Source organism: Cynara cardunculus (assembly GCF_001531365.2).
Source record: "Cynara cardunculus var. scolymus isolate 2C chromosome LG 5, CcrdV1, whole genome shotgun sequence".
Taxonomy (NCBI): Eukaryota; Viridiplantae; Streptophyta; class Magnoliopsida; order Asterales; family Asteraceae; genus Cynara; species Cynara cardunculus.
The window spans coordinates 14,775,542-14,801,471 of record NC_037532.1 but is presented as its reverse complement, the minus strand read 5'-3'; the positions used below and the strand labels follow the sequence as shown (position 1 = coordinate 14,801,471).

Below are 25,930 nucleotides of genomic sequence, written 5' to 3'. Positions count from 1 at the left end.
GTTTGCTGAAGGATCTTTGGTGTGAGTGTTGTTTTCTTGAAGTATCGTTGTCTCTGAATGATTTACAAAACAAGTTCTTCAGCGATCACTGAACATGCTCAGTGTATTGATCGCTGGAACTGAAAATACAAAAACTAAAATACATCGAAAGGAAAAAAGGGATTATCATTAAATCACTGAGAGAGAGGATCAACAGTCTCATATTCGGTTAACTTCTTCTTCTTGCTCAAAATGTCTTTAAGGAACTTGGCATAACTGGACATTTGCTCTATTGCTTCAACAAGAGGTATGTTGATGTGCAATGCTTTAAACACTTCCAAAAACTTTTTAAATTGCATTTCTTCTTTTTGATTCCTTAACCTTTGGGGAAAAGGAACATAAAGAGGAACTGGTTTTATGATAGTTTTGTTTGGTTGTGTTGAACAAGATGGGTCCAGAGTGCCTAGAGTCGTGGTCTTACTTTCTTGAGGTTCAAATGAGATTACAACTTTGGTTTTTGGACCTGTTATAACCTCATCCTCAATTGGCTTTTTCCTAGCAACTTCTTTTGGGAATAACAAAGGATAGTCCGACTTAGGAGGAACAAAAGTGGTGGACTTAGGAGGTTGGTCATCCATAGGGTTAGGTGGACTTTCAGTAACAGGGACCATAGGTATAGTCTCAGGTTTAGACACAACCTATTCATTTTCTTTTGGTATGGTCTCGGTTAATTCCTTCCCACTCCTAAGAGTCACTACCTTTACATGCTCTTTTCCTAGATCTCTCGGGACTTCAGTGTTACTAGGCAAAGTACCAAGGCTCTACTATTCTGATTAAGAGCAAGTTGACTAACTTGTGTTTCTAGGTTTCTGATGGCAGCACTTTGTTGATTGAACAAAGATTGATTTTGAGTCATCATTTGCTGTTGTGCTTGGGACTGAGCCACCAGTCCTTTTATCATAACTTCCAAGGAAGATGATTCGGACTGTGGAGGTGGTTTGGTCTGAAAAGGTGGTTGATTACTTTGAAAATTCTGGTGATGGTGATTCTGAGAATTAGAACTGCTTGCATGTTGCTGTTGTTGAAAATTAGGGTTTCCTTGTTGCTTATGGACTGGGGAATTCAAACTTGGACTATTCCATGAAAAATTTGGGTGTTGTCTCCAACTGGTATTGCATGTGTTAGTGTAGGGATTCGATCTATTATGAACATAATTCACAGATTCAGCATTATGTGGACACAGTTCATAAGAGTGTTCCCCTCCACAACAGACACATTGCACTGAGAGGACAGCTGGAATAGGTGATGTAACAGCTGACTGCACTCCTTGGCCAGAAGTTAGATTTTTATGCATATTGGCCATAAAAGAGAGTTGTGCTGTTAATGCAGTATATGCATAACATCACGTATTCCTACTGTCTTCTTTTATGTTTTAGCACGTGGATCAGCCCAATGTCCATTATTAGCAGAAATTTTTTCTAGGATCTCATATCCTTCATTGTAGGTCATAGTTGTAAAGGCTCCGCCCCATAGTCGCATCGAGCATTTGTTTTGCCATGGGATTTAACCCATTATAAAACGTCTCAAGTTGAATACAATACGGGATGCCATGGTGTGGGCATCTCCTTAACAGCTCTTTGAACCTTTCCTAAGCGTCAGGAACAGCTTCATCGTCCATTTTTTTAAAAAGGCAAATTTCGTTTCTAGACTTAGCATTCCTAGTTGGTGGGAAATATTTCCGCAAAAACTTTTCCGCCATATTACTCCATGAAGGCACAGACCCCGGCGGTAATGAATTAAACCATGCCTTTGCCCGATCCCTTAGAGAAAATGGGAATAAAGTGAGTCTCAGAGCTTCATTAGACACTCCCGGGATCAGGAAAGCATCAGTGATTTCCATAAAGGATTACAAATGTGAGTGTGGGTCCTCCGAAGATAATCCGACAAACTGTCCGTTTGTTTGCAACATGTGAAACATAATCGGTTTTAGCTCAAAATGGAGAGCGGTCATATGTGACCTAACTATCCCAGAATTTAATTGCTCAAAATCAGGGATGGCATAGTCCATGATCCTTCCATTTATGGAATTTGCCAAATTAATGTTGTTCGAAGTTTGTTCTCTTAATTGTTCATTATTTTCCGACTCTGTGTCCTCATTATGATTATTATGATGATGTGGGGGTTCTTGCAAAAAATTCGGAAATGGTGGTATTGTCCCAAAGGTAGGCGATTGGTTTTCTAAATGTGGAATCTCAGGGATGATTGGGGGAGGTAACTCCATGTTGGGAGAGAGTAGAGCAAAAAATGCTCTTTGAGCTCTCCTTCTTTGGCGAAACGTTCTCTCAATATCGGGATCCAATTCAAAAATTTCCCTGCGTTGTCTCCGTAACATACACTACTTTCAAAACGGTTTTAAAACGAGATGAGAAAAATCAAATCTTTTACTTCACTTAAAAGAAAACTTTTAACTACCTAATCCCCGGCAGCGGCGCCAAAAACTTGATTGCTAGCGTATTGACAGGCCACAAACAACAATCATGACCAAAAACAAGGATACAAATAGCACCAATATCGACTTTCAAGTAATAAAAGTGGTACAAGTACTGGATATCGTCCACAGGGATCGTAGTAAAAGTTTAGAAGAAAGTAAAGTTAAGGAAATGATTTCAGAGGGTGAATTTGAAGACTTTGATTTGAACAAAGTTAACAAAACTAAAAATTACAGGAGATAACAGATAATAAAAGCAAGCTAGGGTGTATGACTTTTCGGGTGAGATGTAAATATTATTTCCAGTCGACCAATGCTGTCAAAATGCTACAACATGAAACCATGCTGACAAATTGTTACAACAGTCAATCAGTAACAACTATTTTCACCAATTATTTTGAAGGTATTCATCTCGGACTTCACCAATGCACTGATATTATAGCTTTCAACCCATATCTCTATGAGGTATCCAGACCAGTGAAAGTGACAAATGGTGTCTTCAAAATATATGGATAAAGAAATCTCTTTGTTAAAAATCACTCTCTCGAGTGGATTCCCATATCATTCAAGTTGAAGTGTTCTGAATGGCTTATCTCTGAGTCTATTCCACTTTAACACTTCAGAGTGATCAACCCGTCGAGAATTAACAACTTAGAAAATACGGACAACAAATCTCTTGTTAGCAACTCTCTCAAGTCTACTTCCCATATCATCCAAATTGACGTGCAATCAATGGCTCAGCTTAGAGTCCATGGCACTTTAACACTTTCAAAGTGATCAACTCGTCAGGAAGTGTCATTGGTATTACAAAACTTGAAATGAAAAAGTAAAACATCGTTGTTACATGAAAGGGTCTACCGTATTTTGGTTTACAAACTCACCCTTTTCGTCATACACCCAAGCTAATAAAATTAGTTGCTCATGACGAAAAGTAAATGACAAGAAATATAAATTGCGATAAGTAAAGACATAAAATAAACGTGGAAAGTAAATACGGAATATAAAAGATGTGGAAAGCGTAATAAATAAATGATGGAATATAAAATGTGAGTAAGCGTAAATAAATTAAAGACGGAATATAAAATGCGATAATGTAAAGAAAGCGATTAAAGAACTCAAAATGTAACCAAAGGATTAATAATATTAAGAAACTTGTTCTTCAAGTAGCATGCAATCTACTCAAGAGAGAAACAAGAGAGAATATGGAGTAAGAAGTGAGGTAAGGTGTTGAGGTGTGTGGAATACTCAACCCAACATCCCTTCTTATACTAGGGATTAGATGGGGGCAAAATGGATATTTCACACCTAATTAGTTCAAAATAAACTAGAAAGTACAGTAAAGCAAACTAATATTTAAAAAGTAACTAAATTAGTCTTAACAAACTCCAGCTAATCTAAACATAATACAGTTGTTCCACTTTAGAAGCCTTTCAAAGGTCTTCCTATTGTCTTGTCGGTCAACTCCAAGTCTCATCCATCTCTTATTCTACCATCAGGCCATGCTACCACATTCCCACAGGATCGACCTGCTCCAATCTATCCAAAATAAGCTCAATTTAGACCAAAATCCACTAATAACAGGTTCATCATTCTTCTTAGCATAAAAACAGAGAAAAGAGATAAAACAACTCAAAATTGGGATATAAATATAAAATAATCTATCTAAAAGACAATAAAAAGGTACTTTACGCACTAAATACTTAGTACGTATCAATAATATAAGTGTTTCTTGTACTTCACTGAAAAAGATCCCTGAAAAAAGTAATAGGGACACAAGTCTGTGAGTTTCAGTGTTACTTTTCACATTCACTGACATTCTATAAGTTAGTGAATAAGCTTTCAGTTTCAGTTTCTATCCTTGTAACTTTTCTTAAATATGACTTAAGAAAATTCTTTAAGTAAAAACTGACTCATTGAAAAAGATCCCAAAATAGTTAAAAGAGACATGTATTTTATGTGTTACTTTTTCTTACTATTAGTTGATAAGACAACTTTTTTTATGTTGTCTTGTTATCATCAAATAGGGGGAGATTGTTGATCCTCTTTCTCAGTGATTTGATGATAATCCCTTTTATCCTATGCGAAGTATTTATGTTTCTGTCTTTTCAGTTCCAGCGATCTGCACTGAGTCTGTTCAGTGATCGCTAAAGAACTTGTATTGTAAATCCTATCAGCAACAGCGATACTTCAATAAGACAACACTCACACCAAAGAACCTTCAGCAAATGTCGAAGACTGAAACTGAAGATTAGAGACTGGCGAATACGTGATCTGAAGCGGTATTCAGTGATTATGAGCATGTCTACATATGTGTGAAGACTACCCAACCCTCAGCGAATGCTGAAGAGACCTTCAGGTTATTCCAGCATTCAACGATCAAATGAAGCTTGCTAAGCACGATTGTTGTTGTCATGTCCTTATACACACAAAGGACAAACCCATACCCTTTCTAAACCTAAACCTTACTTTGAGCTTTGTTATGCTTAAGTAAAAGAACACACATCTAATAACAAATACGCTCATCTTCAAGAGCAAGTTAGAATCTCTTTCATCGTATTCTAAACAAGTTCTCTCCTAGATAGAACTTACTTTCTTCTATTTCTTTAACAACAAATCTTTTCTTATTTGCTAAGATTAAGTGTGTAAACTTAAGATTGTTTAGATAGGTTTTTCTTACCTTATCTTTCCGCAAACAGTCTTGTAAAATTTGTATTGATCTTCTCTTATCAATATATATTTTAAATTTAAAAATATTGTGTTTGTATTCATCCCCCCCTTCTACAAACTGTTTTACACATCTTGTAGACCCTAACGGGACCAACAATTGTGTACTTGGAGTGGTGGTTAATTTTCTTATGCAAATTTACCATGTTATACCTTTGACGAAATTGAGCTATATGCAGTTATGTGGGGAATGTGGAGTTACGTAGCAGGCATAGGGTACCTTGAGATAATGATATCTCTTGGGAGTGATAATTTGTGTGCCTCGAATTTGTTTCTCGAGCACATTGGATAGGTATCTATTGTGGACCTGAATTGTAATTGTCACGGGGGTTATGATGGTGTGACTACAAATGTTGTGCAATGTCCATATGATGGGAATATGCTCAATTTTAATTGAGTATGATAGTTTCCATTGTTGGTCTTATCATTATTACAACCGTTTATAAATGTTGAAATGGTGTTAAAGGGAATTCAGTAGACCTTGTGGTGTAATCCTTGCTTTACAAAACAAAACATTTTATTGCTTATTCGCAGTACTTATTTCATTTGATATTTTGTTCGTTTTTATCATTTTTGTTCTATGCTACGGTGCAAACACAAAAACAACATCCTATATGTGCCTTTATATTAATTTTATTGCTTATTGGGAATACTTATTTCATTTGATATTTTGTTATGATATAGATCACCCATTTGATTTAGGGCAAATTCCATCAAAATATAACGTACATTGCTTCGGTTTCAATTTTGGAAAACTTTCAAAGCTATGGAACTTTCAATTAAGGTAAAATACACTATGTTTTTTTATGTAATTAAGGAAACATAGTGTAACTTTGTGCGTAAAAAAATAAAATAAACGTACTACAACTTTTTTAAATAAATTATTCTTGATTATTTATTTATTTTAAATTTTATTGTTTAAGATGTCTTGTCATAGACACCAAGATAAAACCTATAAAAGTAAAGTTTCTAAAACATGAATAAGAACAAAATACATTCCATTTTGATTTATAAATTTCATAGCCACAATGCATAAACAGTTTCTTTGTTGATCAATGGTGCTCACCCTTAAGGCTTAACTGCTGTTGAAGGAATAGAGGTTGTTTTCTCTTTTTTTTTTGATTAACCTAGATATCCAACCCGCTATGCGAGCCGACTAATCTAGGACGATCATCTGCTTTGTAGATAGTCCGGAGTCACCGCATTTGAATCTCAGTGGCCACACGGGGATTTTTATTCCTTCTTGGATTTGAACCTGAGATCTCCTGATACTTTCGACCTTTAGAGCCAAGCTCAAACTAATCAGGCACCACCCTTGTGGTTGTTGTTTCGACTCTTGGAGTAAGGGGGGAAGGGCTTAGTGCCAGTGAAATTCTTTTTGGGACTTACCCCACTCAATGGAAATTTATTTAGGCAAGATCCCACATCCAAGAGTCTGATTCGGATTATGCTATGACCGAGTCTTTCTGGCCCCTGTGAACATCTTTTCTTAATGTATTAAAGAGGGCCTCTCTAACAGGTGAAGGCGGGTGTCCACTAACGGCCATTCCTGGCTCGGCTTCGATAACGCAATTTCGGGAGGAGTCGGTAGTTAGGCACTGGATCCCTTCGGACCTGGAGAATGTGTGACGTTGAGTCGTAGCTTCAACTGGCATTGTACATATATATAGCCAGTAGAAAGAACTATTCCCAAGCTGAAGAGGTGGGAGAGGAGTATTATTTTTCCATGCCTAAGTTTCGAAACTGGAAGATCTAACAAAAAGAAAAAAAAGGATCAACATCCTATTATTTGTTATAAAAATAATTATTGATGTTCCTTGAGTAATTTCTTCTTATGTTCATACTAAATATTCTCTATTTGATATTGTATATGTAACGCCCCCAAATCCACACATTGCATATTACACATAATTCATCCCTAGAATACATGTTTTCCCCACATAGGTCCATAATACAAGAGTCWATAATGTAAAATACACAACTCAAAAATTCCAAAAGTACATGATCTTGTATCCTAGCATCTATGCTTCCAAACATGGCTAATCAAGATCTTGACACAACTAAACACATAGGGAAGTAATTCACATAATGCTTTTTCCCTTATTATCATTACCTGCACACATATTTTTGAAAACACAAAAATGAGGGTTAGACATGAATGTCTAGTGAGGTTCCCTTTTATGTAATGCAGGGAGAAGCTCACCAAAACATTTATTTCAATAATTCATTTTATATCATAAGGACTGAGAATTATATTCTGCTTTGGTTCATCGGGCCTCTGGTCCTAAACCATACTTAGAATATATTTCAATAAACAGGGCCAGAGCCCCTCTGGTCCTTCTACCAGAGCTTTTATTCCCTCGTCCAGAGCCTCTGGTTGTACTAACCATAGCCTCTAGCTCATATAATATTCTTAAGCTTAAGCTTCCAATCAATAAGATAGCCTTTTTCATAAAAAGAATAGTTATAAAGAGTTCATGCTCGACCAGAGCCTCTAGTTGAACTAACTAGAGCTTCTGGTTTAAAAGTTATGACCAACCAGAGCCTCTGGTTCAACGTGTGAGTCGACCAGAGCTCCTCTGGTCTGTCTTTTGTATAGAAAGCTAATTATAAAATCCTTTTTCTTGAAAACTTCTTAAAATATGGTTTTGACACAGAAGCTCTTATCAATAGACATAGAGCCTCTAGTCCAATTATTGCATTTAGTAAAAACTTGCATATTTCTCAAATCAATAACCAGAATCCTCTGGTCCAATAGTGAGAACTAACTAGAGTCTCTCTGGTTCCTCATAAAATGAACACTCTGTTCCAAAATACTTTTTGTCAAAACCAATGATCATAAGCCACATATTTTTCCCATAACCACAACATCAATACTACTATTTCCAATAAGAACATCTCTGAATCCTCAAATCACCAAGAAGAGAGAACTCCAATCTGTTGTAATCATATTAGATATAATAGTAAGAGTTCTACCATGCACACACACACACAACGACCATCCTTATTACTTCCATCAATTCCCTGTTTATAGCAATAACTATCCATCACACACAACGACCATCCTTATTTCTCCTGAAATTCATATGAACTATTTCATCCAATGATAGGCTGCAGACATTTCTGTCAGAGTGAACCTCGTTCATTATCCAAAATCTATAGACTATTTCATCCAATGACGGAACAAAGTCACATACATCAGAGTGAACCTCGTCTATAGTTTTAACCAAATCATATTCTTAACACAGGTTTATATTCAAAACCTTTCAATCCATAAGAACAATCTGTTCTTCATATGATTTCTCAATCGTCTGTTTTTGCTTAATCCTCAAAAACAGAGTACCAAATCCAAACTGTTCCTTCAAACACAGTTCCTACTCAACCTTTTTCAAAACAAGTATAAGATTTTTCAATTCATAAAACAGTTTCTTTTAAAAACTATTTAAAACAGTTCTACTGGATTCTTTTAAATTTAAACCCATCAATATCCTAGAATTTATAGAATCAAACAATAGATAAAACTCACAATTTATAATCGACGGTAGTTTAAAACTCACCTTAAAATAACAGATTCTGCAGATTATCACGCAGCAAATCACAAAATTTTTAAGCAGCAATATTCTTCAAGAACACTTTCTAAGAATGCTTTCACCGCCTTTATATTTCTCTCGTATATTTTTCAAAATAGTGAACTGATAAGGTTTTTACCTTATTCTTTTTCTTTTGTACTTAGGGTGAGGCGGTGATGAATATCTTTTAATATAAAATCATTAGGCGGCGGAAAGATAATGTTTTATAATCAACCTTTCTTAACCATGAAGGTTTGGATTATAATAATATTCCCACCTATTATTTTATCATATAACTGTCTATAAAATTTCCACATGCATGCATAATATCAAATTACTACACATGTGCACATAATTCATGCATTTATCTTTAAGACAACATGCATGCTATCACATAATGAACACATTGATTTACCTCAACCCAGGTTTGCAGAAAACCCAGTTATGACAGTATAACATTAGAAATTCTATTTGATATTGTATGTTATATGTTCACGTGTCGAGCAAACTTAGAAATAACTTAAGGAGGAGTTTGGTTCACATAATGGAATTTGGTGGAATTGAAATTCATAAAAGGAATTTGACTTTGAAGGAATTGAAATGGAATTTGACCACATGTTTGGTTGGTAGGAATTGGAATGGAATCTCTTAAAAGAATTAGAATCTCCATTAGTGGCATGGTGATTTTGGTGGTCGGAGGTTAGGGTAGGTAGGTGGGCAAGTGGGTGTGTGGGAGGGGTGTGGCGGCTGTGACGATGACACGTAATGGTATTGGTGGTGGTGGAGGTGGGTGACTAGGTGAAATTAATAAATATGATGATAGCAATATTGGCATAGTGGCTAGTGGTTGGTTGGGGGTTAGGGTGGGGGTGGGTGGCGTTTGTGACGACGACAATAGTAGTATGGTGGTAGGGAGTTAGGAGTGGGGGCATGATAGTGACCAGTAGTAACATGGCCTTGGTGGGGTCAAGGTGGTCGGTGTTCGTTAAATTGGATGTAAAAAGGAAGAAACTTAATTCCTTCCATTATGCCAAGGAATGATGAATTATTTGATTTGTAGAATTCAATGGATTTTGAAGGATTCCATCCATTTCAAAAAGTGAACCAAACAAAGGAATTGTAATTTTAGTCAAAGGAATTTGTCATTCCAATTCCATCAAATTCCTTCGAATTCTGCGAACTAAACAACCGCTAAGACTCCATCCTACATCTCTTGCTATGTAACAAATGAGTTTATTAGTATCGAAAAAGAGGTGATGTACAATTGTTCATCATTGGTCCAATTAAGTTACAAGTCATAAAAGAACGAATTAGAGGCCAAACATAATCAATGAAATTCTAATGCAAGTGTATTTGCAAGACGTTTCAGATTGAACCTATCTACTGAACTTATTAAATCATGCATATCGAATGAATCATAAAAACTGTGTGACATTATAAGATTCATGTAATATATTGTTCAAAATCTAGGTTGAGTCTCAAAATTCATATTATGATTCCTACATGTCGATGAGAACATAAAGGGTATAACAAAATAAACCTAATTGATCTTTACTAGTTTCTGATCAGATCGATGAACAACTTGAAGAAATGTGATGACGAATAACTAAGGTTTTACGATTCATTTTACTTACGTTAGAGACGACTTGCACAAAGTTTTGTGACAATCCAACACGGTTACACAAAATTATAACTTCTAAAAAATCAACGTTTATTCTTGTTACACAAAATATGAGGGATATCAAATGTCTTTGAATAAAGCACCCATTAACAAAGACAAGGCCTATTATGGAAAAAATGAGATACCAAATGTGAAAACAAGGCCATAAGGGTCGACTGATTAAGAGGATATCAGATTAAATAACGGACAATTCAAGGGTCGACTGATTAAGAGGGTATCAAATTAAATAATGGACAATTTAAGGGTCGACTGATTAAGAGGGTATCATATTAAATAAGGGACAAAGAAACACTTCCATATGTCTAATTGCACAAGATCCACATCCCATTCATCCCAATAAGTAATACTTAATCAAAATTTGTTTCTTTTTCACTTAATAACTTTAATGTCTTAGTCGTTCAATTATTATATTTTGTTTGTCTTTGAGTTAATTTTTAAACAATAACTGATATGGTTAAAATGGATACAACCACATATATATATATATGTATATATTTGTTGTTCATATTCAGTTATAAAAAGGTTTTAATAAAAACAAAAGGTTTAATCATTTAATAATTTATATAAATGTATCTTAATCATTCATGCTCCAAAAACAACAATATGATATTGACAAAACCAACAATAAATGGTGACTAATAACATCAATTTAAAACTGAGTACCTTTTTCTCATTTCAGGAAATACCCATATTCAACCGTTTACCTAAATAATATTATCTTCCATCTTTTTGATAGAAATGTATTAGTTTTATTTTCTTATTTACAAAAATGATAAATTTGTTTTGAAAAAGTGTATGCACGAATGACTCGGTTCATATAATTTGATCGAGTTGAATCAAACATTGATGTTATAAAGTTTGAATCGTCAAACAAAACAAGTTTTGTATTATATTTGAGATCGAATCGAACCGGAAAGACTCGTTAAAGACTCAGAATCGTGAACACTGCTAGTCATGCCAACATATTTAATCTTTAACCTATAAAGGTTGGGTTTTGATGAGAAATGAAGTTAAATTGAGAAGGATAAAAAGTGATATTTACTTTTAAAACAATTCTAATTGAAGATCAATACTAATGAGATGCACCAGATCAATTCTCTTCTTAGAAACAATTCATAAATCAATCTCATGAGTAGATATGAGATCACTTCTTAAGCTTCACACCTTTAACTCTTATTTTTGAGACGCAATGATAATTTATGAATAGTTGTTTAAATATTTCATTTCTTAAAAAGAAAAGAATTCTTGAAAAAATGTTATTGTGATGCAACTTTCTAACCATATGCATTGTTGATTTGTACGGTACAAAGGAATAATGCAGGCTTGAAACATATGCCTCCCGCTGGCTGCTTCTTTTATCTATGACCCGAATCTTGATCTCACCAAACTCCTCCTTCCCCCTCTTCTCTTCTCTTCTCTTCTCTTCTCTTCCACGCCAAATACTACCTCCGATCGCCATCACCATCACCATCGCCATCTCCATCGCCGTTAAACTTCTTTCATTACTCTCCACCCCTCATAATTTTTACTCTTATGCCACTCATCACAAACCCTTTCCTTTCCCACGGTTGAAAATTTATTCCAACCCTTTCTTACTCCCATTTCAATCGCATTTCTTGGACTCTGTTTATCCGTTTGCTCAATTTCATCGAACCAGTAACATCGGATTTAAGGTACTCATATGTTGAAACGTGCCTGTGTTGTGAACTAGTTTTAATTCCTATCCATATTTTCCCCCGATTGATCTTTTTGAGTTGTACCAAGTGTATATGTTTTTGCTCAAACTCTTGTACTGCCAGTTGACTATGTATGAACACATTGTCTTGCTAAGGGCTAAATGGTGATTGGATTCTCTTTTTTTTCACCTTTCTGGACTGCGGATCTTGGGCTTAATCTATATGGTGTCTTGTTAATACTATTTGCGTTGTATACTTGATTTCTTATAGTTGATTTGGTTATAATCACTTATTTCATATCTGTTTCTTGTTAACATGTGGGATTGACCTTTTGATCTGAGTTTATAATTTGGGAGAACGTGTGTAGCTGGTTGTGTTATAATGTTCATGACTCATGTCTCAGGAGTATTCAAAAATGGAATTTATGGACTAGATCGGAGAATGGAATGCAGATTCCTTCTTTGGTGCATTGACATTGCACATTTACGCCGAAACAGAGGTGTGGTAATTGGATCCTATAAACAAAATCAGTAAGGAATTCTAGTTTTACCTCTCCACCCTCTACATTTGAAAGAAAATAGTTAATAAATCAGGATGTTTGTCCATCACAACTGTGAAGGAGTTGATGGAGGATAACAAGAGAACTTAAGTAAAATATAGAATCACCTTATGATCTTATCAAGTCTTAAGATTCCTCTCACATATTGAATATATGTACAAACTTGTCGTAATTAGCTCCAATTTGACTGGGCCAATTGATGGTTGAGGCTCTAAAGGAACATTCGGATGCTTATGGATTATTATGTTCTGCTGATTTTTCTGCAGGACTAGCCGGCCAAGTAGTTTTGTGTAAGTGTGTGTGTGTGTGTTTTTTTTTTTTAATTTGGGGGGGGGGGAAGGTCTTTTCTGCATCCTCCAAATGAAATTAGCTAATTTTTCTTGGTCCAGAATGAACTAAATGTTTCCTTGCAAATTATCATCTATTAGCCTAGGCCCTTTTGTAAGGTGACCTGTAGAGCAATGACAGAGCTAGATAACCTTGGGGGGGGGGGGGTGAAATTACAAAATGATTAGGATTTTTTTTGGACAGCGGGGGGGTTGCTAATTCTGCCTCCCTGGCTCCATCACTCCTGTACAGGGGGCTATAGTAGTTTCTATTTGGATTATGGTCTCAGCATTCTTAAAATATTCATGGGTTGTTACCATTATTGATTTCTGCTTTTATTATTCTCAAATTACTATATCCTTGGATTTAGTTTTCCTTTTTGTAAATATTGACTTACTTGAGTTGCCAAGTTCGAGTAATCATCATAATATGCAACTTGGGTAGATCTTCCATCAAACAAATAAAGTCTCTCATTTATTGCTTAGAACAAGTAGTTCTGTGTGAGTACTTGTCTAATCGTCCTGCCAAACTGGACTAGTCTAAACAGTTAATTCCAGATGCAGAGCTGTTATGTTCCTGCAATTATTCACCAATGCTGCAACGTTATAGGGAATATCAATCAAAAATGAATATCAGCCTAACAGTTACTCTAGCTAAAAGCAATTAAATCAACTGCAATGATGAACAAATGATTATGCAGATACCAATCTGACATGGATGCCAAGTTAAATAGATGTTAAGAAAACAACATAAATATACCTGTGCCTACACCCCCGCAGGTGCCCACAGGGAATACTGAAAAAAATTAACCATTTTTTTATCTATCAAACAAGACCTATATTCCAAACAAAAACATATGGATTAGCATAATAAAGTTGAAATAAAAACGGCCAAGTTATTGTTAAAGGCTCAAGATGCACTTAGGCTCAAAGGGATCTCGGGGCCTAGGGGCGAGGCGCAAGTGTGGGACGCAGGTCTAAGGAATGGGAGGCGCATATTATCAGAATGTGTGTATATATACACACACATAAACACACACACACAGAGTTACACGACTCAAATATGTAGCAAGTAGAAGCCTTCAATTCAGCAACCAACAATACTTCGATGAGGCAAAAGGGAAAACGGTTTAAAGTGTGAGCTGTATGGGAGAAGTTTTAAGGTTTGGGTATATTATGATTTGAATTATATCATCTACTTAATAAATCTTTTTGTTAAGAAGTTGGAAGATAAGAAAACTTATTTAATATTATGGTTTGACTAGGTATTTAGTAAACATGAAATTAGTCAACAAAAACCAAAAAGTAGTCTAAATAAACATTAGAAGTTAAAATTACCAAATACATAAGAAACAACAAAATTAAATTAGAAAATTATACATACAATCAGAAAACATTTATGTGAGCTTTTACTTTGTACTTTTTACTGTTTACTTTAATGTCATTGAGGGTATATTAGGACTTAACAATAATGTAATACTTATCTTGAAACCAAAAATACACGGGTGCACCTGTGGGTAACTCACATCAACCAGTGGGTACAACAGATTGGGCACAAGACTGACCTAGGTTATTTTGGGCACTCAAATTGATAACACAGTTTCTGTATCTTTGAGTACTTCTGCAGGTACAGACAGGTTTATTTGGTATAGAACTCCACTAACATATCTATCTTCAATATCCCCCCGCACATCCAACTCTCACCTTAACTTGAAGAGGTGCAAGATTGCATTTACTTTTATCTATTTATGTAGTGAACCAAAGCACAAGCGAGAAGATGTAAACCTGAGACCTTCTGAAACTTGAGTGGAGTGTACCATGTTGTCATAGTCGTCTAAAAGTTAAACCTTGTTGGTGGCGGATCAATGATATTAGTCCCTCGACATCATTTTTTATGTGGCCCTTGTGTTTAGTTGATAGTCAGAGCATCCCTAGTTGAGCTATTGACATGGATTTTTGCTTTTAACCTTTGGCTGTGGTCTCACTTTTCTTCATCTTGTTGATCATAAATTAAATTTTGTTTTTCTTCGAGCTAATCTTGCCAATTTTAGGTCATTAGCTATTCTAAGATCTAAATCTGGTAAATGGAGGACCCAACAATTATACTGCGTGCTTTGTTGTTGGTGACACTTGTGAGGAGTTGGATAGATAAGCTATTGATTTGGATTAAGTCGTCCTACGGTCCTACCGTGGTCTCAAGGTTTCTTCATTGAATTGTGTCATCACAGGTTTTATCCTTTCGGACTTTTTATTTTATATTCATAAGGTAGGAAATTAAGTGCCCTATTAAATAAATTCCATCCTGCTATATATATGGGAAGATTCAGCTGTATGGTGTATTTGTAAAGCAGTATATTAGCAATATCCGTGCTATCTTCTTCACTTACTTTTCATGAGTATTCCTTTGTGTGGAATGTTTCAAAGGTTAAGCTTGTATTTGTTCTTCATTTGCTAGCATCGACCATAAGGTGGACGCATATCCCGCATTGTACACCTCTCGGTTACACATGGGAGAATATTTATTGATTGCATTAGAAATTGAAGTACAACTATTACTATTTTCATTTCATATCAACATAAAAATGGCTGTCTGAATGTATGATATGGGAATATGTCCAGGAGTAGGTGTAGACGTGATGGAAACAAGATCTATATTGTTACTGTAACTAAGTGAACCTGTGGCATCTAAACAGTCAGGATGGTAGTTTCTAAGAAGACAGCTCTAGCGTTCAAGTCCTACCAGAACCAGGCTCAGGTGCTGGTTAAAACCTACCTTTTGGCAGATGCTTTTATGCCGTACACATCCGTCCTTGGTGGCATATTTGCTACAAAAATGGTATGTCTTACCTTTACTATATTTCTTCATTTCACTTAACATGGAAAAGGAGACGATAAAGCCAGCGTCCTTGCATCAGTGGGGATGGAACACCTTTTTTTTGTAATGCATCTGAGTTATGAAAATAATCTTCTCATATTGGCAAAATAATTTCATGTTTTTTCAAGTCATGGGTTCTTGTCTAATCTGTCAGAAGATTTTTTACAGGTTTATGATCTTACACAGTTGATAAGCACTTTTTACTTCAGAACCTATGCTGGTCTTACAAAAATTCAGCGGATTGAGTGGAACAACCGGTAAATGGAAATTCATTATCTTACTTCTGTTATATGTTTTCTTGTCGTTTCATTTTCTCTTCTTTTGATTTTATCTTTAGTTCTGTTAACTTCTTTTGTCCTTCGTTATCATCTTTACTTTAATCTTCTTACATCCCATTCTGTCTGATTTTTGTTCAGGGGGATGTCCTCTATTCATGCCATTTTCATTGCAACAATGTCTTTGTACTTTGTGTTCTGGTCAGATCTTTATTCTGATCAGTACACTGATGGTCCTGTTACTTTTCGGAGCTCACCACTCTCAACATTTGCGTTAGGAGTAAGTGCTAATCATCTCTTGAAACTAATTCTGCAACTTTCTTCCTGTAGCAGATTATTTATTGAAGTGTTTAGGCGCAAGATGCTGAACAAGAATGTCTATTTTGAATTGGCTAAAATAAGCTTTCAGTTCTATGCCATCAGCTTTCATGATTTTCTTCAGTGTATTTATTATATGAGCTGATCATTTATAACATCTCTATAGAACTCTATGGTTCAGAGTTATTTCTCCTAATGAATGGGTCCCTTAACTGGAAACAGAGACTGTGCATCTAATAATAAAAATATGGAATAGCTAGTACACCATCTTTACACAGTAACAACTTCCCTGTTGTTTCTGCAGACGTAGAAGTGACAGCAAAGATAGTGTGTGCTTGAGCATACATGTGAGTGTATGCTTTCGTCAAGTTTATAGGCTGTTCTTGACTTACAAAATTATATGAATGAACAATTACTTAGATGTCTGTTAAATTTTAGCTTTTCACAGGTATAGCTCCATTATCTTCTTGCAATGCTTGTCTGAACCTCCTCCTTCGTACTGGTTTTGACAATAAAATAAGATTACATAGGTGGCGTTCAACATATGAGTACACGTCTGTTGTGGTGAATGTTGATTGTATATATAAGCCAAAAAGTAGCTGATAAGATGGTGAGAGAGCCTAGACAGAAAGCATGTATGGACTCTACCAAAAAGTAGGGAGCTGCGGAAAGGGAAAAGGGTGTGTTCAAGTTGGCTTAGACAAAGGAAACGAAAACTAGGGACCTTGATCTCTTTATATGGTTTAAAGACGAAAGAAGTCTAGTTAAGGGAAGATTGTCAGATTACCTTGATAAGTTTCTCACTAAGGATTATGAAGAGATTGTGGGAGAACTTGATAAAGCTCTTTTATCACATTGGCAGCAATTAGATGTTTAATAATGAGATTCCAGAATTCTAGAGGCCAAGAAGCAACGTAAACTAGTTAAGATATTAAGTGCTGACCATGACCCCTTTGAGTTTGGAGATGCTATGAGCTGTGGCAAATGGAAACATTCATGTATCATCCTGAGAGTATAAGCATAAAGGTGGAATCCTACACAAAGATAAGCATAGGGGAACAAAGCCTATGTTTGAGGCCAAATATATCAATGATCAGTAATCAGTCGTTTGATATTCATTCAGCAAAGTGATTCTTCGTAGCATTATTTGCAAGGGAGAGGCATTCATACAGTACAAAGATTTACTTTTTTGAAAAGGGGGGGGGGGGGTTATTGTATGGATGGATTAACCTAGATGGTCCTAAGTTAATATCTATTTCACAAACTTATCCAATTTGATAAAGAGTTGCTATCTTTTGTTTTGAGATTTTCTAGGATTACAAGATTTTTAACTGCTTTATCCTATTGGTAACAATTGAGTCCTTCGGTAGGGGAACCAAGCACATGCATATGATCAAGTATTGTAATTTGGAGCTGAGATTCTGATTTATATAAACCAAGTGAGGATAGATCTATGATCCAATTTGTGACCATTGGCAGAAAAGAGGAATCCCTTTCTATACCTTAGCCCCTGGTAATTTCTTTCATCACACTTTGCTAAACATGCAACTTAAATTGTCATTGATGTAATCAATTATCATAGTTTATTACCCCCAGACCCTACTTTCAAGTGGGATATATTGGGCGTGTTTAGTTTGGTTTAATTATCATAGCTTATTACTCGCAGATGAGAGCCCACTGTCTTCTCTTTAAACAAGTTTTAAGAGGTAAAATGCAAGGGCATGATTTATTTGCCAGTTTGAGTGCTTATTGTTGATGCAACTACTTATCCATCGTTTCTTATTATCGAGTAACGTGTTTTACGCATATGGGGTCCCTCATAATGCTTTCAGTATGATTTTTTTGTACAGGTTTCTGTTGGCTACTTCCTATCAGACCTTGGGATGATCTTTTGGCTATATCCTGCATTAGGTGGATTAGAATATGTAAGTTTGTCATCAAGGATAGAACTATGTATAGCATGGTTATCCTGTTTCCTTCTTCGTTTGCAGCTAAGATGCATCATATTTCTTGACGATTTTTCAATAAACGTAACTGTTATAGTTTTCCTCTGTATGCATCCATACATTAGTTATATTTATTATTTAAAAGCTGAAGTTCGAGTGCCCAACACTTGATACTCACTCTCACTTAAACACTTGCTGATACATGGTGCGCTGGACAGAAAATACAAGCTAGGAACATGAATCCATTACTTCAGTTATACTATTGTTGTGATTGAAACCTATATAACTCATTTGAATGTAACTTTAAATAAGATATACTTCTGCCCTAGTATAAGTAAGTCTGTGCTTGAAATGTACAATAGGACTGGTTTCTTTTATTGAGTTGTAAACCAAACAAAATGTACCCGGGAAATCCCCCTTGCAGTAGGATCTGGGGTCTTTTTGTGAATCACTAATATTCTGTATGATATAAGATTACATTCAAATGGGTTTTATATGATAATGATGATAGCACTTGAAATATATGGAACACCTATTGAACAACACTTGCTCAATGTGACAAGTACTTATTAGTGGAGAAAGATATTTCTGAAAATGTAAAATAGAGGTGGTTGAATTGCACTGCAGAATTAATTGTGGAAAATGTTATAAATGTTGTTCAAATATCAGAAGGAAATAAAAGGTTCTATGGCTCATTTAGCTCATAAGAAAAAGTTCTTTTGTCTCAGTTTAGGGCAGAACTGAAAGCGTAGAAGTCAGTTAGCTCAAATATCTGTTATACTACTGAAATTAGATTGAAAATTGAGTTTTCACCAAAACCCAAATGAAAAAAATAGGCCTTTTGCTCATGAGGTGGCAATACGCACATTTATGTGGTGTTCAGTTAGCAGTGTGGAGAAATAAGGAAGACTCTGCTTCGTATCTGCTCTAGAATTTTGGGTGTACTTCCTTATTGTTTTTGTTTTACTTTTAGGACATGTACGGGTTACCATTGCTGCTGACATAATCGTCATTTTTAATGCATGATTGATGCTGCCGAATTTTAGGTTGTTCATCACACGCTTTCAGCAATTGCAGTAGCATATGCCATGTTTACAGGGGAAGGGCAGCTTTACACATTCATGGTCCTTATATCTGAGTTGACTACACCTGAGATCAACTTGAGATGGTATGTCTGGTCAACTGATGCTTTTCATTCGTTCGTCTATAACCTGAAGGCTAATCATTCTTGTTAATGTTATAGGTACCTAGATACTGCTGGCTTAAAAAAATCAAATGCATATCTGATTAATGGCGTTGTGATATTCTTTGCCTGGATGGTGAGATTACTAATATGATCGTCAGTCCTCATGCTAATCGCATATTGTAACATGATTAGTTCCGCTGCTTGATGGTCTCTCACGTCTTGTAATGTGCCTATGTAGCAAATCTTTTGCATAAAATTCTTTTACGGTCTTGAGGCATAAATATTGTACATGGAATGTCTTATTTGGAAAAGTGCAAATTGCATCAGAATGAAATGTACTTTGTTCTGTTCCTATTTCTGGATACCTACTTCTGATAGCTTCTGACAAAACATCTCAAACAAGAAAGCTCAATAAATTCTTTTTATGAAAGATTTTTTGTTTATAAAGTTATAGTACGTTCTCTTTTTAGTTCACAAAGTTATAGTATGTTCTGTTAATTGCATAAAAAATATAGTATGTTCCCCGAAATATAGCTTTCGGAAGTATGTTTCTGAAAATAGGACTTTCGTTTTGATGCAATATGCTTTTTGGAGAAGTTCAAACTAATATTACTTATTTGCCTGTTGTCATCATTATTGATTTTGGCCCACAAGATTCAGTTCTAATAGTCAAACATGTCTCATTGCACTATCTGGATATCAGAAATGATAACTTTGTTATTTATTGATTAGAAGTGCTTCCATTTGAATGCAGGTGGCTAGAATTTTGCTGTTTGTCTATATGTTTTACCATGTGTATTTGCACTATAATCAGGTAACTTTTACTTTTATTCAAATATGTTAAAACTTGTGAATTGTATCAAACTATAAAAAGTAGTTTCAAAAGTTTTATTCTGCTGTGTTGTAATCATTTGACTGTGTAATGGCAACGGTGCCAATTTAGACGTTTGGCAAGATCTTTGGATTTAAATGATTTAACAAATATAGGCATGAGTATACCAGGTGTCAAATAAGAACAATAGGGAAGATATCTTTTTTTCCTGAAACGATATTCTTTTTGAATCGGTATTTTTTTCTTCTTTTGGAAAGTGAGAAGGGATCTAGTTGGGTTTGATTGTCCTGGGTTAGTTGCATGGCAAAATTCAAAGGTCATGTCTGATGTTTCTAATCAAATCAGGTTATGTTATCATCACACCAGATATCTTATGGAAGCTCTTAGGCCGGCTTCCCTTTGTCCTACACAAATGGTGCATCTAATTTCAGATAACTGCAAATTCCCAAGTATCCCGAGTAGGATATGAAATCAAACCAAACGAACCCGGTATATCCCACACAAAGTAGGGGAGGATATATGCAAACTTTGCCTCTACTTCAAGGGGTAGCACATGCTGCTTCTGTGAAGACCCCAGCTTGCAAAACAGAAGTTAAAAGGAAACATGTGAGAGGAGTAACATAGTAGTGTACAAACAAGCAACATGTACCACACATCGAAGTAGCCTATCGGCATAGAACTGCACATATGAGGTTTCAGTTCTTGAGGAACATAAGATAAAATAATCACGGGACCACAGAGCGGAGTACTGACAAGTGACAACTACTAGCTTGAGTAGGAGATGAAATAAGGGAAACTGCCTACAAGATGGTTGTAACTTTTGACATAAACTAGTTTAAAATTTGATTGGTTTCAAGACTCGTAGTGCTAGGTCAAGAAATGATATTCACTCCGTTTCATAAAAGATGCCACTTCAAAATCTAGAAGGAATTCTAGGACAATCATTTTTGGACAACTTTACACTTGATCCATCTTTCAAAGAGGAAGGATGATATAGGAACATAATAGTTTTTCTTAATGTTGGAACCTTTCAAGCAGGAGGTGAAGTAAAGTTATGAAGTGGCTCTTTTTTGTTTTACTTCGGATGTCACATTTAGAGTTCGGAAAAACTGTGTGTTTGTGTTCCCTTTTTTGTTTTAACCTATTTCCCTCATATTTGTCCCTGTTACATTTTCCGTTTATTGTACACATTGCTTGGTTGCACACACTCTCACTTGTAGATTGCTCTCTTGTTTCTTTTAATCTCTGTTTTGCAAGCTGAGTTCTTCATGTAAACAGCCTCTCTATCTTTGTGTGGGATTTTGTTCATTTGGTTTGATTTATTTAGAGTTTAGAGAAGAGACTGCAAGTAATTGATACATATAATCGCCTTCATTCTTACTAAGTACAGTATCTTTTGTTAACACTTGTATTTTCCTTTTTACTCCCTCTGTCTAAAACAAGTGTCCACATTTCTATTTGTCTCTCCAACAGAGCCCTTTGAGGAGAGGAGAGGTTCTAATGCATATAGAGGTGAAATGGTTCAAGTTTAGTTGGCGTGTGATTCTAACATGTATGCTTATGTATGCAGGTGATCCAGATGCATCCAATCGGATTTCTTTTGGTATTTACGGTTCCATCGGTGCTTGGTGCGATGAACTTGATGTGGTTCGGGAAGATTATAAAGGGATTGATGAAGACATTGGCAAAAAGGCAGTGATTGAATTAATATGGAGCTGAAGAAGGTGGTGTATAAAAATGGTAGTAGGTGCAGAAAGAAAGGAAAGGAAAGGAAAGTGTTGTAAAGCATTTGGATGAAATTAATGGTTCATTATCTCTCTCTCTCTCTCTCTCTTGTTTTCAAGTTAAAAGTTGAAAAGGAGGGTGGCTGTGTATATGGCATTTTGGACACCATCAATATCTTAATCTGTTACTTTAAATATACATTATTATTATTATATTATTATTCACCACCTAAATTCCATGTCTTGACCTACTCTTTAGATTATATACATATGATTATCTCTTTGCCCAAAATATTCAAATTTTTTGTTGTTGGTGATTTTATTGTTATTTGATGTAATTGACAGATGTGTTCTCGAGTGAGTGCACTCATCGATGCTAACACTGATCGACTATAATAGCTTTTGGTAATTGCCTACGAAGTTTTTTGTCTCGTTGAGCACAAAGAACACAATCTGACCGTTTTGGCTCTCGTTTTTATGCCTAATAACAAAGTTGTGTTTTTGGATATCCTTAAGTGAATCTTAATCAGATGATGATTTATTTATGTGCTCTTTTAGTTAATCTTCGGAAGCTGCAAGATAAACAAAGTCGTAATTTACTTTTTAATAGCATTCACCTTTTTACTCATTCTTATTTCTGCTGATACTGTTGTTGCCAAGTTTTTTTTGCGCCGATTGCCAAATGATATTTACGGTCGGTCCCGGCCTGATTGAGTTTAGATGTCCTACATCCGAGTAAGATCCAGCTTCCGTGTGCCAAATACAAGGCCATCCTTAATGTCCCTCATGGTTTATCCCAATTAAAGGTACGTTTTCACAAATCCATTGGTACAAAGTTTGCACCTTCCTTACGAAGTTCTACTCAAGAGTCAAGGCAACTATTATGTAAAACAATGTCAAGTACCACTTACCACAACATATGCAAGTTTGTTAATGTTGGTCCCGTTAGGATATACAAGATGTGTATAACAGTTTGAAGGGAGGGGNGGGGAGAATACAAACACAATAAACTTTTCAAATTTAAAATATATATTGATAAAGAAGGATCAATACAGATTTATAAGATTGCTTGCGGAAAAGATAAGGTAAAGATAAGATAACATATCTAAACAATCTAAGTTACACGCAAGTTCTTAGCAAAGAGAAATGTTATGATATTTAAGACTTAGAAGAAAGTAAGTTCTTTCTGGGTAAGAACTATTTAGAATACTTAAAAGAGATTCTAACTTGCTTTTGAAGATAAGTGTATTGTGTTCTTTCACGTATGAAAGTAAGATTTAGGGTTCAAGAGTAAGATATCTCTACATGGAGATAGAACACATTTATTTATACTCATTGCATTAAATGCACATTTAATGCAATGCAGTAGGGTTTGAACATGCGTCAAGCCTTTAGAGAAAGACTTGTCATTTGCTACAGTGAATAGTATAAAAGCCTATTCATGAGCAGACATCCTTTCATAGAGTTGGTGGGTAGTAGAGTCAATTAATCGGTTCCGTATCGTACTACACTCTAGAAAGGGTATGGGCTTGTCTTATGTGTGTGGAAGGACAAAACAAAAACAATCGTGCTCAACAAGCTTCTTTTGATCGTTGAATTCTGGAATAACTTGAAGGTCTCTTCAGCATTCGCTGAGGCTTGGGCAGTCTTCACACATGTGTAGACTATGTTATAATCACTGAATGCTGCTTCAGATCACGAACTCGCCAGTTTCTAATCTTCAGCTTCAATCTTTTGACTTTTGCTAAAGGTTCTTTGGTGTGAGTTTTGTCTTCTTGAAGTATCGCTGTCGCTGATGGATTTACATTACATGTTCTTAGCGATCACTGAACAGACTCAGTGATGATCGCAGAAACATAAATACTTCGTATAAGGTAAAATGAATTATCATCAAATCACTAAGAGAGATGATCAACAATCTCCCCCTATTTGATGATAACAAAACAACATAAAGAAAGTTGTCTTATCAAATAACAGTAAGGAAAAATTACATATAAAGTACATGTCCCTTTTAACTGTTCTGTGATCTTTTTCAGTGAGTCAGTCTTTACTTAGTAAATTTTCTTAAGTTACAAGATTAAGAAAAAGTTACAAGAAGGGAAACTGAAACTGAAAGCATGTTCACTGACTTATAGATTGTTAGTAAATGTAAGAATAACATTGGAACTCATAGACTTGTGTCCCTATTACTCTTTTCAGGGATCTTTTTCAGTGATGCACAAGAAATACTTATATTAATTTCAAAGGAAAATTTACAAGTCGTTAAGTACGTGATTAAAACTTACAAAATATAAGATTGAACACTGAAAGTAGACATAGGATATAGTTTACAATGAATGGACAAATTACAAAGGAAAGAAACTAGTCTAAGTTGCTCAGCTTAATGAAACATGGTACATTCTTTCCAAGCTCCTTTCGACATAGAAACTCCCTTCTTATCTTGCGGTCCATCATTTCACCTCTAAAGTCATCATCTAGCTAGAACCTGAGATATCCGAGGTGTTCCATAGGGCATAGATGTAACTCATACATTCTTTGAAATATCACTTTGCCATCATAATCAAGGAATATAAGTCCTAACTCAGGCTTAGCATGCACAATGTTGGGTATATAAGGACCCTTCGTTGGCAACGAAAGATTCAACATAGAAATATCTGGTTTCTTTAAAGCCTTTAGGACTTCATCTAAGGACAACTTTGTTTCATGTTCATTCCTCAGAGATGGTCCATCATTAGGGCTTGAAGGCCTTTTTCTTCTTCCACCTTTCTTCAGCATAGGCCTTTCAGGGATTGTGACATACCTGGACACCTTCTTGATCATCTCACTGATGATGTCTTCGATAATTGGCTTATGTCTGGAATTTGAGCGTTGAATTCGCTATAGCCATATTCACTAAGGTAAGAAGGTTACTTGGTTACGGCCTCGAGATTATCCCTGGTGATGAGCATGGAGAGCAGCAACCCATCGTCTTTTGTTCGTTCGTTGATGCTGACGCTCTTGATCAGGTGAGGGCTGATCCTCTTGTTGAGACTTGTTTCACTCCATCGCTTGTTGCGTTCGGCCAGCTTTAAGTTCTTTTCACGTTCAGCCTCTGCAATAGACAGAAGCTTAGCCTGGGCCTAGACAACGTTCGCCGTCTTTTTGGATTTTCTCTTGGGAAGAAATTTTTCAGCTAGAGACTTGGCCAACTTTAAGCTGTCCTCAGTGTGCTTCTTTTGGAGAGCAAGTTCTTCCTCAGCTCTGAGGGCCTCAAGCCTTTCAGCTTTGGTCAGGAAGTCGAACTCACCACAACTAGAGGCACGGAGAGGGATTTTTACTCTAGTTTGGTCGAGTGACTCCCTAAGCCGAGTCATCTACTGCTCGGTAGGAGTGTTGGGGGTTGGGTTCTTAGGGACCCATTCCTCCAGCCGACCACAGGTAGTCAAGGGAATAGACAATTGATACAAGGAGATGACGATTACTTGGCTTAAGGATTCATCATAGGGTTGAAATAGTACCTTGAAGTTCCCTTCTTCAGCGACACTTTTGCCTTTAGACTTGGTGCCCTGGTTCATTTCTGGAGCAACCTCTTCTCCCCTTTGCTCCCCTAGGATGCAGAATTCCTGAGAGTAACTCCTTTGGTGGCAGTGGTAGGACGCTGGTATTGGATAGTGAAGTCGTCTTCGTCGTCATCATCATCGTCGTCATCCAGGTCGCCGCCGGAGTCAGGGAGGTCGGGAGAATCACCTTCCTCATCATCATCATCGTCTTCTTCTTCCACATCACCAGCAAC

The 25,930-nt window shown here is 35.9% G+C and overlaps 1 protein-coding gene and 1 non-coding gene across 4 annotated transcripts; both read left to right on the top strand.

Annotated features, from left to right (window-relative positions):
- Positions 1-1,583: 1,583 nt before the first annotated feature.
- On the top strand, positions 1,584-1,690 carry LOC112513852. Its single transcript, XR_003069319.1, has one exon. It is a non-coding gene; the product is annotated as a small nucleolar RNA R71 (small nucleolar RNA).
- A 10,114-nt stretch (positions 1,691-11,804) lies between these two features.
- On the top strand, positions 11,805-22,392 carry LOC112513812 (transmembrane protein 56-B-like). 3 transcript variants are annotated; one of them, XM_025120178.1, is made up of 9 exons: positions 11,805-12,114; positions 15,622-15,838; positions 16,046-16,134; positions 16,294-16,432; positions 18,321-18,395; positions 19,463-19,584; positions 19,660-19,735; positions 20,357-20,416; positions 22,005-22,392. In XM_025120178.1, the coding sequence occupies exons 2-9, from the start codon at positions 15,701-15,703 to the stop codon at positions 22,131-22,133; spliced, it is 828 nt and encodes a 275-aa protein (XP_024975946.1). In that variant the 5' UTR covers positions 11,805-12,114; positions 15,622-15,700; the 3' UTR covers positions 22,134-22,392. The 3 variants fall into 3 exon arrangements, with proteins under 3 accessions (XP_024975946.1, XP_024975948.1, XP_024975947.1); XM_025120180.1 differs by having other exon boundaries at positions 11,847-12,114; positions 15,696-15,838; XM_025120179.1 differs by having other exon boundaries at positions 11,848-12,114; positions 15,628-15,838.
- Positions 22,393-25,930: the final 3,538 nt, after the last annotated feature.